Source organism: Propithecus coquereli, unplaced genomic scaffold (genome assembly GCF_000956105.1).
Source record: "Propithecus coquereli isolate 6110/MARCELLA unplaced genomic scaffold, Pcoq_1.0 Scaffold459, whole genome shotgun sequence".
NCBI lineage: Eukaryota > Metazoa > Chordata > Mammalia > Primates > Indriidae > Propithecus > Propithecus coquereli.
This window is the reverse complement of record NW_012150385.1, coordinates 2,012,397-2,025,118: the sequence shown is the minus strand read 5'-3', so window position 1 is coordinate 2,025,118 and position 12,722 is coordinate 2,012,397. Positions and strand designations below refer to the sequence as shown.

Below are 12,722 nucleotides of genomic sequence, written 5' to 3'. Positions count from 1 at the left end.
AGCCACGTATGGTTGAAGGGTGGCGACTTGTGTTTCAGGTCCTTGACAATTAAGTATTTGTTGACTTTGAAAAATATTAGTCATAGTTCCAATACCAGTCAAAACCATGGGGACTTCTTGTAAAGGACAGGTTGAGGGCCAAAATCTTTTAGCTATAATAGTTACATGGGCTCCAGCGTCTACTAATCCTGCAAAGGGCTTTCCATTTCATTTTAATTCAACCTGGGGCCATTGATCATTTATAAATGTTTGCCAAAAGACTTTTCTGCCAGTGCTGCCAAAACCTCCCTGACGCTGAACGTCAGAACTGCCCGTTTGAATGTAAGGTAATAGCCGTAATTGAGCAATACGATCTCCTGCCTGAATATGATATTTTTTATCAGAACTGATCACAACCGTAATTTGATCAGTAAAATCAGAATCCATTACCCCAAGATGTACTTTAACACCTTTAATAGTCAAAGAACTCCTTCCAATAGTTAATCCTACCATATTAGGAGGAAGGGGACAATAGACACCTGTTGGTACTTTACAAATTCAGGCAGAGGGCAATAACAGCCCATCACAGAAGGCAAGTAACTCTAAAGCCACGCTGCCCCGTTGTTGCTGGGGAAATGTCCTTTACTGTAAGCTGTGAGAAGCTGGTTGCCAAGTGGGAAACACTTGGCGGAGTGGAGGTCTACCAGGAGGCAGAGGTAAGAAAGACATACAAGGAGAACATCAAGGACAGCAAGAACAAGGTTGAAAATTAGGACAAGAGCAAGATCTGACTCGGTTTCTTCCCAGGCTAGAATATGCTGGCAGGTGCCGGCAGGGTGGAGGCCCAGGGGAATTAAGTGGAGGGGGGGGAGTTAAATCTTCCCACTCTGAATCCAAATCTTCCTCGGTCACCTGCACAGCCTCATTTCGGGGAGCAGAAGGGACATTCATAACATTAAGTTGACCTTGTTCTGAGTCATCTGAATCAACTGTAGGTAGGTCATACAGGACCTCCTGCTCCTGAGTCTGCTGTTTTTCCAAATCTTTCCCTGTTGGAATTGGTGCAGCAGCACCACTTTGAGAATCCAAGTCAGACTGCAAAGGCTGAAGAGCCTGAGAAATAAGGGTACACAATTGCCAAACCGAAGAGGAACTCGCTCTCCCCTCTCATGAGCTCTCGAAGTGCCTGACAGCCAGCCTCCACGGCCGCAATCGGAGAGTGCCAGGAGGAGGAAACCAGTAACAATGCTTAGCTACAAGATGAAACAGCTCCTCAAAAGTTTGTCATCTGACAGTGACCCCCAAGCCTTGAAGAAAAGTTTGCAAGAGTTCAATATAGTCAAGAAATTTAGACAGATTTTGCCCCATTTGTTACCCTGACTGACCAATCCCTGAAGGCGAAAAAAAAAAACTCACCAAAGCTTTATGTCGGCTGGCACTCACGGCTCGCAGCCTTGTTCAGGTCTCTGCAAAATTGAATCGGAGTTCCTTTTGCTGCTCTTCAGGACCCTGCTCCCTGCGCCGGTTATCAGGGATTCGCGATGTCCCCAATAAAGATAGGGTCCCCTGGCAGAATGTGTTGCAAGAGATAAACGAAACAAAGATACAGAAACAGAAATAATATTTAAGAGAGTGGGGAAATCAGGGGACCACCAGCACTCCGGTGCCAAGGTGGCACTGACTGAAACCCAGCACTTGCTTTTTATTCTCTTTGCCATGCTGCAAAATACAATGATCTCATGTGAAAAAATCACAGGATACAATGATCAAAGGTCTCGGGGCTACCCCCAAAATCACAAGGTGTCCTAGCTAATTTCCTTCTCCTTCCTAGAAGTGAAAAACACACAATTCTTCAGCAGATACAACCCTTTTGATCAAGGTAAACTAACTCATTTTATCCCAAGCTCAAGCTATGTACATGGATATCAATCTCTAACTTCAGTAGCTGTGACCCATTTGCTCAAGGAACAGAGAAACTACATGCTTTCCACTGGGAGACTGGTTTTATATTAACTGAGGCATTATTGAGAGAAAGGGAGAGAAGGAACTTGGCCCAGTGTTCAAACAATGGAAGCCCTGAGACCCTTCTCCCGGGCTGACATATGGTAATCTACCTCCACAGCCATGAGAAGTTTTCATGTCGGGCCACCCGTGGCTTTTCATGCATGAGACCCCTTGGGCTCTGAGGTTGGAGCATGTTTTTCTGTACTCCCAGATTGCTGATATATGTCCCCCAACTAGGCAGTTAACATCTGCCCTTATTTCAGGCTTCTTCTCAGGCAATTCCTTCACCTCCTCTCCTCTCACAGCCTCAGACACAGCATCCCTAAGTCCCAGTGGTCTTAATCCCATCAGCCAAGAGTGCACGTCCTGAGTGCTGTTTCCTAGGAGCTCTCAGAGGGAGTTTGGCAGGGAGGAGAGAGCCCACTGCACCCAGTACAGGTGCTCCTGCAGCTGCCCAGCCCATGGGAAACAGTGTCCCCTCCCAACGACCTAGAATACAGACAGCTATCTTGAATAGGGGCCTCGTGGGGCATTAGAAAGCAACCCCAGGAGCACCTTACGCAAACAAACCAGGCACCCGGTGCCATGCCCATGCTGGGCCCCTCAAGACCCCTCCCAGGAGCCACTTCTGTCAGGGTGACCTGCTGCTGTAGCCCGAGACACAGGAGCAGAGAACACCCAGAAAGCAAGACCACTGCAGGGTCTGGCCATGGAAAAAGTCACCCAAGAACTTCATAGGCAAAACCACAGGCTCCCACGGGCCTCAGCACAGCACCATGACAATGGTACCAGCACACCCTTTAAGCAGAATCTTCCCCAATTACCTACAACTCCAGTGCAATCTGGCCTGACAGGTGCTCAGCCCAAGGTCTCCAGGGAAGGGGACTGGGGAAGGAGCAAAGAGAACACTCACCTAGCTGTGGTATTATCCAGGGACCCAACCTGTCCCTCTACCTAGAATCCCCTGAACCCGTGCCCAGGAGATACAGACCCTAAGGCCTGGGTTGGTCCCAGGTTGCACAGCTGATTTTGAAAGAGCCAGATGCTGGTTCTGACAGACGCCATACATGCCTGCACCCAGACCAGTGTGGGGCTGGTGCCACCTCCATCCCAGGGCCCTTGACAGGAGCTGAGTTGAGGCCACCAGCACCCCAGGTGTGGAGGACGGTGCCCACAGGGGTGGCTGTCCCCCAGTCCTCCAGGTGAGAAACCTCAGAGGCCTGCCCCACTGAGGCCAAGCCCACCCTCATGAGGTTCCCACACAGGGGCCTGACTGCCAGGACCCACCTGGTCATGACATATGGACAAAGCAGCCCACGAGGGATCCAATGAAGACTCTGTTCTTCCTGGGGCATGCTGGTGGCGCTTCTTCTGCTGGAGAAGGCAGCACTGCCACATGCTGCAGGGACGGGGGACAGTGGTCAGGGTGACAGGGAGGAGGGAGGGGACAACTGTCCTTTCCCACTCTGAGCCTCCTGCCGCCCCTCTCCCTCGCCCTTCCTTCCCCTCCATGCAGAGGAACTGAGGCAGGCTGCTGACTGAGGAGCAGGGCTGAGACCCACTGAGGGGGCCACCACCTGGGCCCGCCCTGGGGAAGCAGCGGAGCTGCCTGGAGAATCTGTGCACATGGAGGACTTGGAGCCCCAGGTCATGGCAAGGGCCCCCAGTCAGCAGCGCACAGGAGCAACCAGGCATGTTCAGCCCCACACCCACACCCACTGGGAACGGAACAGGGGACTGCGCCCACAGCAGGGCCTCGGTGGAGCCCCTCGTGGTGGCACACACCTCACAGCTCGCTGTGCACTGTGGGCACACATCCAGGAGGCAAATGTAGACACTGAGAAGCATCCGGCCCCTGCGTGTGCAGACACGCTGGGGAGCAACCGACAGCCCCTCTGCAGGGGCAGCCCCAAGGTGGGGGGGACACAGAGGCAGGGGGGTGACGGTGCCCACTGGCTCTTTCAAGCCAGCTGCCGCAGAAGGAAAGGAGCCAGTGGCGGGGCTGGGGGTACTCGCAGACCGACTCCCCGGGGTGCAGGTCGGTGAGCAGCAGGAGCGCCTGCACCGTGATGACGTCAAGGCGCCGGCAGTGGCCTTGCCACCCTCAGCACCTTGAGTGAGGTGAGGCAGAGCACGTGGCCATGACGGCAGAGAAGTGGGCGCTCAGGCTCGGATGGCGCAGCCAGCAGGATGGGAAGGCGCTGCTGTAGCCGAGCCATGAGCAGGCAAGCTGCAAACGCGGGTAGCCCACAGCCAGCCACCGTCCATGCTCAGCGCCGCGTTGGGAGCCAGGAAGGTGTCCAGGAGGCCGACAGCCTGGCACATGCTGGGCAGTGTCGAGCGCCACCAGGAGCAAATGGCCCAGCAACAGGATCACCAGGAAGACACCCGAGCGTGGGCGCAGCCCTTCGCTGTGGACGCAGCAGAGCAGCACCAGCGTGTTGGGCAGCAGCGCCCCGGCCAGCACCAGCGCCACAGCCCCTCGAGCAGCGCCTCGCTCCGCCCACGGCGCAAGCGGCTCGCCAGGCACCTGGCGGCTGGAGGCTACGGGGAGCCGCACGGGTCTGGGCTTCCGCGAGGGCCGGGGGAAAGCGCGGAGATTCGGAGCCAGCGGACAGGGCACGGAGCAGCACAAGGAAGGCGATGAGAGTGGGTCCAGGAGCGGGTGGAACGCTCTGCCCTGAGGAGCAGAGCAGCTGGTGGCCAAGCCAGCAGCAGCTGCGGTCTCGGCGCTGTCCAGGGTGCTGAATGATCTTGCTGTCCCCACGGCACGGCACGGTCCAACCGAGCAAGGCGGGAGGGCGCCGGCGCTGGAGCGATGGAGGTCTCTTTGCTGCAGCCTTGTATTTCCTTCCCATCTCGCGGCCTGGTGGGAAAGGGCTCTACCTGGTCCAGGGCGATCCCTGCAATGGTCACACCTGCTCCTCCCGAGCCTCCCAGTGGTGCGCAGTTGAGATTCGAGCCAGTGGCTGGGTCCTCGACGCATCGCCCCTCGCCCTGCACCTCGCCCTGTCGCTGGCACCAAACTGGGGCCACCGGTGGTTTGTGGGTGGTGAGGGAGGGAGGGAGAGAAGTGGCAGGAGCTGTGCCGGTGGGTGGTGGGGGAAGGGCGTGGGGGGGTGGCTGGAGAGAAACCAAGAGCCTATGACAGGGCTAGGGCTGCACCAACATTTGCTGAACCAAAAAAGCCGACAACAAGTAGAGCAAGACTGAGGGAGGGATGAAAGGAGAGAGAGGAAGAAGGAAAAGTGAAGAGGAGGAAGTGGGGCGGGGAGAGGGAAGAGGACAGAGAAGCGGAAAAAGGAACGGCAGCTGGGAAGGACCCGCCCCCACAGGATGTAGCACAGAACCTCTCACCTGGCTCTTGGTGCCGGGAGGTAGGAGGATTGCTGTCTCTCCCTGGACCTCCACTGTCCCCTTTCATAGCTTCTGAAACTTGTCACCCGCTGGGACTCTTCCAATCCCTTCCTGGCCAGTTGTCAGGACACAGATGTGATGAGGGGCCTGCCTCCCAGGAGGCTGGTTGGCATTTTCCCCCAGTGGCAGCCCTGATGTGACAGCAATGGAGGGTGGACACTCACCCCCCCACACACCCACCTGCAGGCTCTGCAGCGCAGCCCTTTCTGAGGGACACAGGGTGACTGGCGGGGAGGGGCTCAGCTCCGTAGATCACAAAGCTAGGAACCAGGAGTGCTGGGATTCAGGCCTTGTTTGCTCTCCGCGGTCTATGTCGTGACTGGTGCAGTCCCCTGCACATGCTGGGTGCCCAGTAAATCCCTGTGATGAATGAATGACCTGCCTTCGCACAACAGACTGGCAACGCCCCCCTTAAGCCTCAGAGAAGCTGCTCTCTGCTCCCCTGCGAGTGGAATCCCCCTCCCCTTGGAGTCATTTAGAGGTGACAGGAGTTGTTGAATGGTTAGACTGAGTCTCCCTGTGAAGCCACCCGATGCTTCCACCTATCCCAGAGCTGCAGACAGCCGCCCAGAAGCCCTGGAGGGCTGAGGGCCTGCCATTATGAAGCCCCGACTGCCACCCCTTTCTCTGTCTGAGCTATTCCCCTAGGACCACATCCAGCCTGCGGGAGCTGCAGAGGCGCCCACTCTTCCTGGGGATATCAGGAAGACTTTGACAGCTGCTCCGGTTTCAGGCAAGATCTGATTTGATGAAAATTCCTCTCAGGTTTGAAAGCAGGCTGATGGGGGTGTCAGGGAGGGACGTGGAGAGAGGAAGCTGCTGCGCTTGAAGGATGGTGGCTGCCCAGCAGCTATCCTGATGGACTCTCTGGATGACAAGGACATTGAGCTGAAGCCAGAAGGACCAAGTCTAAATCCCAGCACTCCTGGTTTTTCGTCTCCCCAGAGCAGGGGAAGTTTGGAGGACAAGATTTAGACTGAGAAGGAGCAAGTAAGAGGGAATTATACAATGAGGGCAGGGTGGCAGGAAGCGAAGTCGAAGGCTGTGGATGGTGGTCAGGGCAGGCCCTAGAAAACCTTACATGTCAGGCTATGTGAGCTGAGGTTTGTCCCAGAGGCTATGGGACACCAGCAAAGGGTCATGGCAAGGCCAGGCAGGGGCTATGTCTCAGTCCTTCATTCAGGCAGCCCTGGAGCCCTCTGGGGTCTTGGCCAATGCAGCCCGGGCCCCTGCTGCTAAGATGCTTTCAGCAGGGAAGGGCCAGCCCTGCACTGGGCACCACCCTGTGTGAAGCACCCCCCGGGAGGGGGAAGGGTGGAGAAGGGGGGATCCAGGGGAGGCTCAGAGAGGTCCTGGAGTCTCAGCCAAATTCAGCTGTGCAGCCTGCAGCCTGCCTGCCTGCCCGCCTGTGCCAGCTCCGGTTACCCTGCGGAGACGGCCCCACAGCCACTGAGCCTCCACCCACTCCCTCTCCTGCAGCTCCTGCACCTCTGTAAGGCTGTCCCCAGAGCAGCCCGAGCACAGGGAGCGCCAGCAGGCCTGGGAGGCCGAGGAGGGAGTGGAGAGGGAGAGATACATCCCCTGGGGCATGTGTGTCTCCTAACACTTCGAAAAAAACTTCCAGCTCTCTAAGGAAGAGCATTCGGGCTGCTGTGCACCAGAACACGAGGATGCGCTGCCTTCACACCGGGGGAGTGAGGCGCGGGAGGTGCTGGGAGACAGGCAAGGTGGGGGTGGGTGTAAAGGACAGCAGGGGCCCAGTGGGAGCTGTCAGCGCATGGGGGTCCAGGGCTGAAGAGACAGGCTCTCAGGTGGGCTCAAACCCCACCTCCGCTGCTTCCTAGATGTGTGTCCTCGGCAGGCTGCCCATCCCCTGAGCATGATCATCCTATCTTTAGTGTGGGAGGAACAGTCACATGTCCCTTTTGGGGACTAGGTGAGACCACCGAGCACAGTAACTGGCGTTTATCGTAGGAATGGCTCCCGCTCTCGCTCCAGTGGAGGTGACAGAAATCCAAGCTGAATCCTTAGGTGCGGGCCAAGCAATTGAGGACCCTGTAAAAGCTACAGGGCCCGACCTCATTCAGGGAAGGGCAGTGAGGCCCAGTGGGGCCCAGCCCCCAGGTGCAGGGCACAGCCTGGCGGCCACATCAGCAGGACCAGGGCCACATGTGGCCCGAGGGAAGAGGCAGGACCTGAGTCAGGCAGGAGCGGTGAGCACCCTGACCCCACTGGCCACACCTGACCGCCAGCCTCAGCTTCCTCATCTGTCAGGGGGGCACAGTACCCACGTGGGGTGTCCTGACCATCTTGGCCCCAGTGGTCAGCCCACAAATGATCATCCTTCCAATGGGCAGGCCTCTTTCCTCAGCTCACCTGGGGACACAGGGTGCCCATTCCAGAAAATTCCCTTGCGCCACCTTAGCAAGAATGTCCCCTGTAGGACCCGCAGCCAAGTCTAGGCCTCATGGTTCCCAGTTCAAGGGAGCACATTTATTGGGCCCCACCAGTGGGAGCCCCTGTGGGCACCAGGATACGTGAGGAGAGGGCTGGGCGCTGCGTGAACGTGCTCTGCACGCTCCAGAGTCATCGTTGCTCCTGAGTGGCCCTGCCAAGATGAAGCGCTGCTTTCTGTCCTTCCCCAGCAGAACCCAGGCTGTGTCTGAAGTCCCCACGTCCATTCCTGTGAAGGCAGCGGTCTAACATGGGGCTGCCTGTCCACAGTCACCTGTGCACACCTGGATGGGAGGCCACCGGCAGATGCAGAGCCAGGTGGTGGCAGTCCCAGTGCAAACAGACTCAGAGCCCCACACTGCTTCCACGATCCACTGGGGGGGGTCCTCTCCGTGTCCCCCCAGGCTGCGCTCACCCAGTGTCACAAACAGCCTTCACTTCAGTTGGGCGGGGGCTCACCCTCTGGGCAGAGACATGAATTGTTTTTAGTTTCATTGTAAAAAAAATTGGCTGAAGACATGAAGATTGGGAGCCGGTTGTGTGGGGCTTCCCAGGAAGCCCTCACCCTGAGTTCAGTCTTCACGGAAATAAAATTCTAAATAAAGAGTCCGTTAGTTTATTCATTCATTTTATTCACTTGGGAAACGTTTCATGCAGGTCTGACGACAGGGGTGGATAAAGCCGGGGCCCTGCCTTCAGGAAGTCATGAGCTGGGTTCCAGATGGGCCTCGCGCCCCAAGCACTTGAGGTGTGCCCTCCGCAGTCTGGAGCGGGCACTCCAGCGAGTCCAGGCCAGGCGAGCTGCCGGGCACAGACAGTGCCACCTTCAGCAAAACCGAGTCAAGGCGTCACAGGCAGTGGTGGCTCACAGGTCTGACCTGTGCCCGTGGTCACTCATGATGGCGGTGACAGCTTACAGGGCCTTTCCATGCATGACCTTGTCCATCTTTCCCCCAGCCCAGAGCCGTGGCTTCCAACTACCCCGGCCCCGTTAACTGCACCAACTCAGCCATGGCTTCCGTGGAACACCCAGATGCAGATACAAGAGAAATACTTCAAACATCCCTTAGAGCTTGGGGCACTCACGTGCTTAACCCCATCTGATGAACAGTGCAGACAATAAGGTGAGTTTTCTCCTCATTTTTCCACTGCAGAAACTTGGTCCGAGGGGGCCGGCCCAAGGCCACAGAGCTGGGAGGAGCTGGAGCTGCACCCCAAGCGGACTCCAAGCTCTGGACACCGCCCTCGGGTGCCCCCTGAAACCCAAGCAGGCACTAGGTGGGCCCTGCCCACTCCCCACACTGATGCCAGACTTTGGGGAGTTTTATTGGCTGAATTGTAGCCAGCCAAGTTTCCTTCGTGTGTCACAGATTCACTCATTAATTCTGCTTCGGCCACGGTTGACCGTCTCCCGCATGGTTTTGAAATCCGTTGCCCGACAGACACAGGAGATGCCCCAGGCAGGAGAACCGTCCCCATGGCCTCCCTAGCTGGCCCAAAGAGGGCACCAGGGAGAGGAGGTGGATGACTGAAACCTGTAGCTAGGCAGGTGGGGTGGACCCAGTTACACTTTGCGACGCAGACCCGGGGACTCAGGCCTCCCGTGGAAGGCAAGAGCGGCCAGCGTCTGGCAGCCGGGCCCAACCCTGGCTCAGACACTTGGTCACTGCACAACCTTGGACGAGTTGCTTCCTCCCTCTGAGCCTTGGTTTCCTCTTCTGCAAGATGGCAAGAGCCCTCTTCTTTTTAGGATTGTTGGCGGCGGAGGGGAGACAAGGGGACAAGACAAGTTGGAAGCATCCAAAGCTAGGCATGCAGCAAGTGCTTACTGAGTGCTGGTGCCCACACCCTTCCCACACCCTGAGAGCAAGCATAAGGGGAGAGGTCGCACTAGCAGACCCAGGATGGTGCGGTTGTTCGTGGGGGCTCCCCTATGGAAGGAGGGCTGGACAGTGGCAGTGTGGGCCACCGTCAGCCCATTGTGGAGGGGCCCCAGCCCTGCACCACCCCCACCATAGCATTGCCCATGTTGCCCCATGAAGTGAGGAGGCAAAGGCAGGGTGGAAATAGAGCACCTCCAGAGCGGTGTGAGAAGATGGGGGCCCAGTTAGCAAGCACTGCCCGGAGGAGGGGGCCCTGGGCAGCTGCCCAGAGGAGGTGATGAAAGAATGGGGCCAGCAGAGATGGGGGGTGTCGACAGCTACAGGGTGCCCAGGGAGCTGGTTGAACAGAAGGGAAAGGAGAGAAGGCAGCTGGAGGAGGTGATAGGGCCCATACGTGTCCCCTGCCTCCCCAGCTTCCTGTGCAGGTCCTGACTCCCACCCTGTAATGAGGAACAGCGGAGCCCGACCCCCATTGCTCGGGACACAGCTGAGGCCGAGGCAGGGACGGTGACTCATGACCCTGTGAGAGGACCCACGGCACCTTCTACAAAGCCTGGCTTCAGCCCCCGGCAATTATTCTTCATCCTGCTCACCTCTCGGTGGAAAAGCAAGCCAATTCTGAGCCAAGCCAGGAAGCCAATCCTGGGGTCAGGTTGCACCGTCCACGCGTGGCCTAGTAAGTGCCCACTGAGCGTGCCCTGGGCTGGCACCCTGGGGTCCTCGGCAGATGCTGGGTCTGCAGCCGCACCGAGGATTGGCGCTGTGGCCTCCGGGGAGGGGCAGAGATAGACCCCGGGTGCAGTGACAGGGCCCTGAGAGGGACAGACGGGAGGCCCCAGCCCTGCCTAGGCCCCGAGAGTGGCGGGGCGCTGCAGGGCAGCCGGTGCGAGCCTGCGGAAGAGCATCCTGGCCGAGGGGGACAGCACAGTGGCCAGCACAGGCAGAGCTTGACTTCCACAGCGGGTGGCGAGGGGCTTTAAACCGCCCTCTGCTGCATAGAGGGTGCATTGGAGGGGTGCAGGGGACCCCCAGCTGGGCAGGAGCCTCCCCACTTGTCCGGGTGAGAAGACGAGCCCCAAGCCCAGCCCTGGCAGGGAAGGAAGGTCACCACCCCCATTTCACAGATGAGAACGCTGAGGCCATGGCACCCCTCCCTCCCTGCCTGGCTCCCTTCCGATCGCACTGGCTTTGGGGTAGGGGCACAAAACTGCTCTTTCTACACCCCAGGAAGGGTTGGCTCTCTGAGGACCTGCTTTCTGCTTCCTCACAGAACCTGCTGGCCAGGCCTCCCACCAGGTGGAGGAGGAAGCCCAAGGTCCCTCCATGAGTGGGCAGGTGGCCGCTGCCCGAGGGGCTTCCCGCGCCAGATGCCCCCTCGCCCTCCCTTTCAGCCTTCCTGACAGGCCACGCGGGAAGGGACTCTGGGGATATTTTTGTAAGAGGATAAAAATACACAACAGAAAGCTGGCAAGGTGAATGAAACAGCAATCCATAAAAAAAGAAACATAGACGCTGCATACAGACGGCAGGACGGTGTGAAAGGCAGTTCCAATTTCCTAGTAATCGAAGATACACAGGGCAAGAAAAGATGGGGCATTTCACCACCAGTTGGTAAAATCGCTTCCCAGTGGGGACGGGAAAATGGACACAGCACCGCGCTGCCCGCAGGAGAGATGCTTCTCCTCTGGCACATAGAATGTTAAATCCATTCTACAAACATTTATTGAGTGCCCACACGTGTGACCATTTTACACCAAGGAAATGATCGCATGAGCCCAGCAGCGCAGACGCACAGGTGTCAGCACGGTTTATACGACACACACCAGGAGGCTGTCCATTCCACGCCCGGGAGACACCAGGAGCCGTGAGATCCGTGGCTCAGGCCCAAATCCATAGGCACAGGAATCTATCCAGGCTTATCAAGTCACTAAAAAGATGCAAGCACACGAGCCTGTGCGCAGACGTCATGACAGGCTTTCACTGTGGCCTGCGTCCGCGTGTGCACGGGGGTGCGGGCTGTGCAGGGAGCGTGCGTCCACACAAAACTCTGAGTGATGCTCACCAAGCGATCAGCACTGCTCTCTGGGAGTGGGAGTTGGTCTGATTTTTTTTTCTTTTTTCTAATTTTCTGTATATTTCTTTTTACTACTTTGTGATGTGCCTAAACCATTTAAAAAATTAAAAAAGCTATTTTCAAAACAATTCCCTACATCAGTGGTCCACAACCTTTGGGACCAGTTTCATGGAACGTAAGTTTCCCATGGGCGGGGACAGAGGGGTGGCAGGGGAGGTGGAGCTCTGGCAGGGACACGTGGCCCTGTTTTCCCAATAGGCCACAGACAGGTACTGGGCCGCGGCCCACAGGTTGGGGACTGCAGCTCTATATAGTCACCCCCAGAGAACTAATGGAAAAATACGCATCAGCTCTTTTAGGCATGTTCAGTCTTGGTGAACAGCTTGAAGTTATGTCCTCTGCAGGCTGGGTGACAGGGCTGGAGTGCAGGCTGTGCCAACTCCCCTTGCCAAGGGACAGGGGCCAGAGGCAGTCCCAGGTAGTGACACCCGACAGCCTCCTCCTGGGAGCAGCCCACCTCGGGGAGGGGGGCACCAGGGGCTCCAGGAACAAGAGCAATTCTGAGGAACAACAGGTGACCCTGAACAGTGTGGGGGTTGGGGCACCAACCTTTCACACAGGAAAAAATCCACATATAACTTTTGAGCCCCCAAAACTTAACTACTGACAGCCTACTATTGACCAGAAGCCTTGCCAATAACATAAACAGTGGATGAGCACATATGTACGTGTTATATGTATCACATGCTGTGTTCTTAAGACACAGTCAGCCAGAGAAAAGACAGTGTCACTAAGAAGATCATAAGGCAGAGAAAGTGTCTTTACTACTCATGAAGTGGATCATCACAAAGGTTCCATCCCACTCAGCACCCACCGTGGGAACCCCGCCAGGGCAGTCTGTGCTGGGGCCG

General features: G+C 57.1%; 1 protein-coding gene across 1 annotated transcript in view; it reads right to left on the bottom strand.

Annotated features, from left to right (window-relative positions):
- Positions 1-5,407, bottom strand: part of GPR78 (G protein-coupled receptor 78) — a 13,743-nt gene extending 8,336 nt beyond the window's left edge. The window contains 8 exon segments of the mRNA XM_012655024.1: positions 3,271-3,382; positions 4,008-4,076; positions 4,078-4,162; positions 4,165-4,248; positions 4,251-4,311; positions 4,313-4,663; positions 4,870-5,009; positions 5,341-5,407. Coding sequence (XP_012510478.1) covers positions 3,271-3,382; positions 4,008-4,076; positions 4,078-4,162; positions 4,165-4,248; positions 4,251-4,311; positions 4,313-4,663; positions 4,870-5,009; positions 5,341-5,407 — 969 coding nt within the window.
- Positions 5,408-12,722: the final 7,315 nt, after the last annotated feature.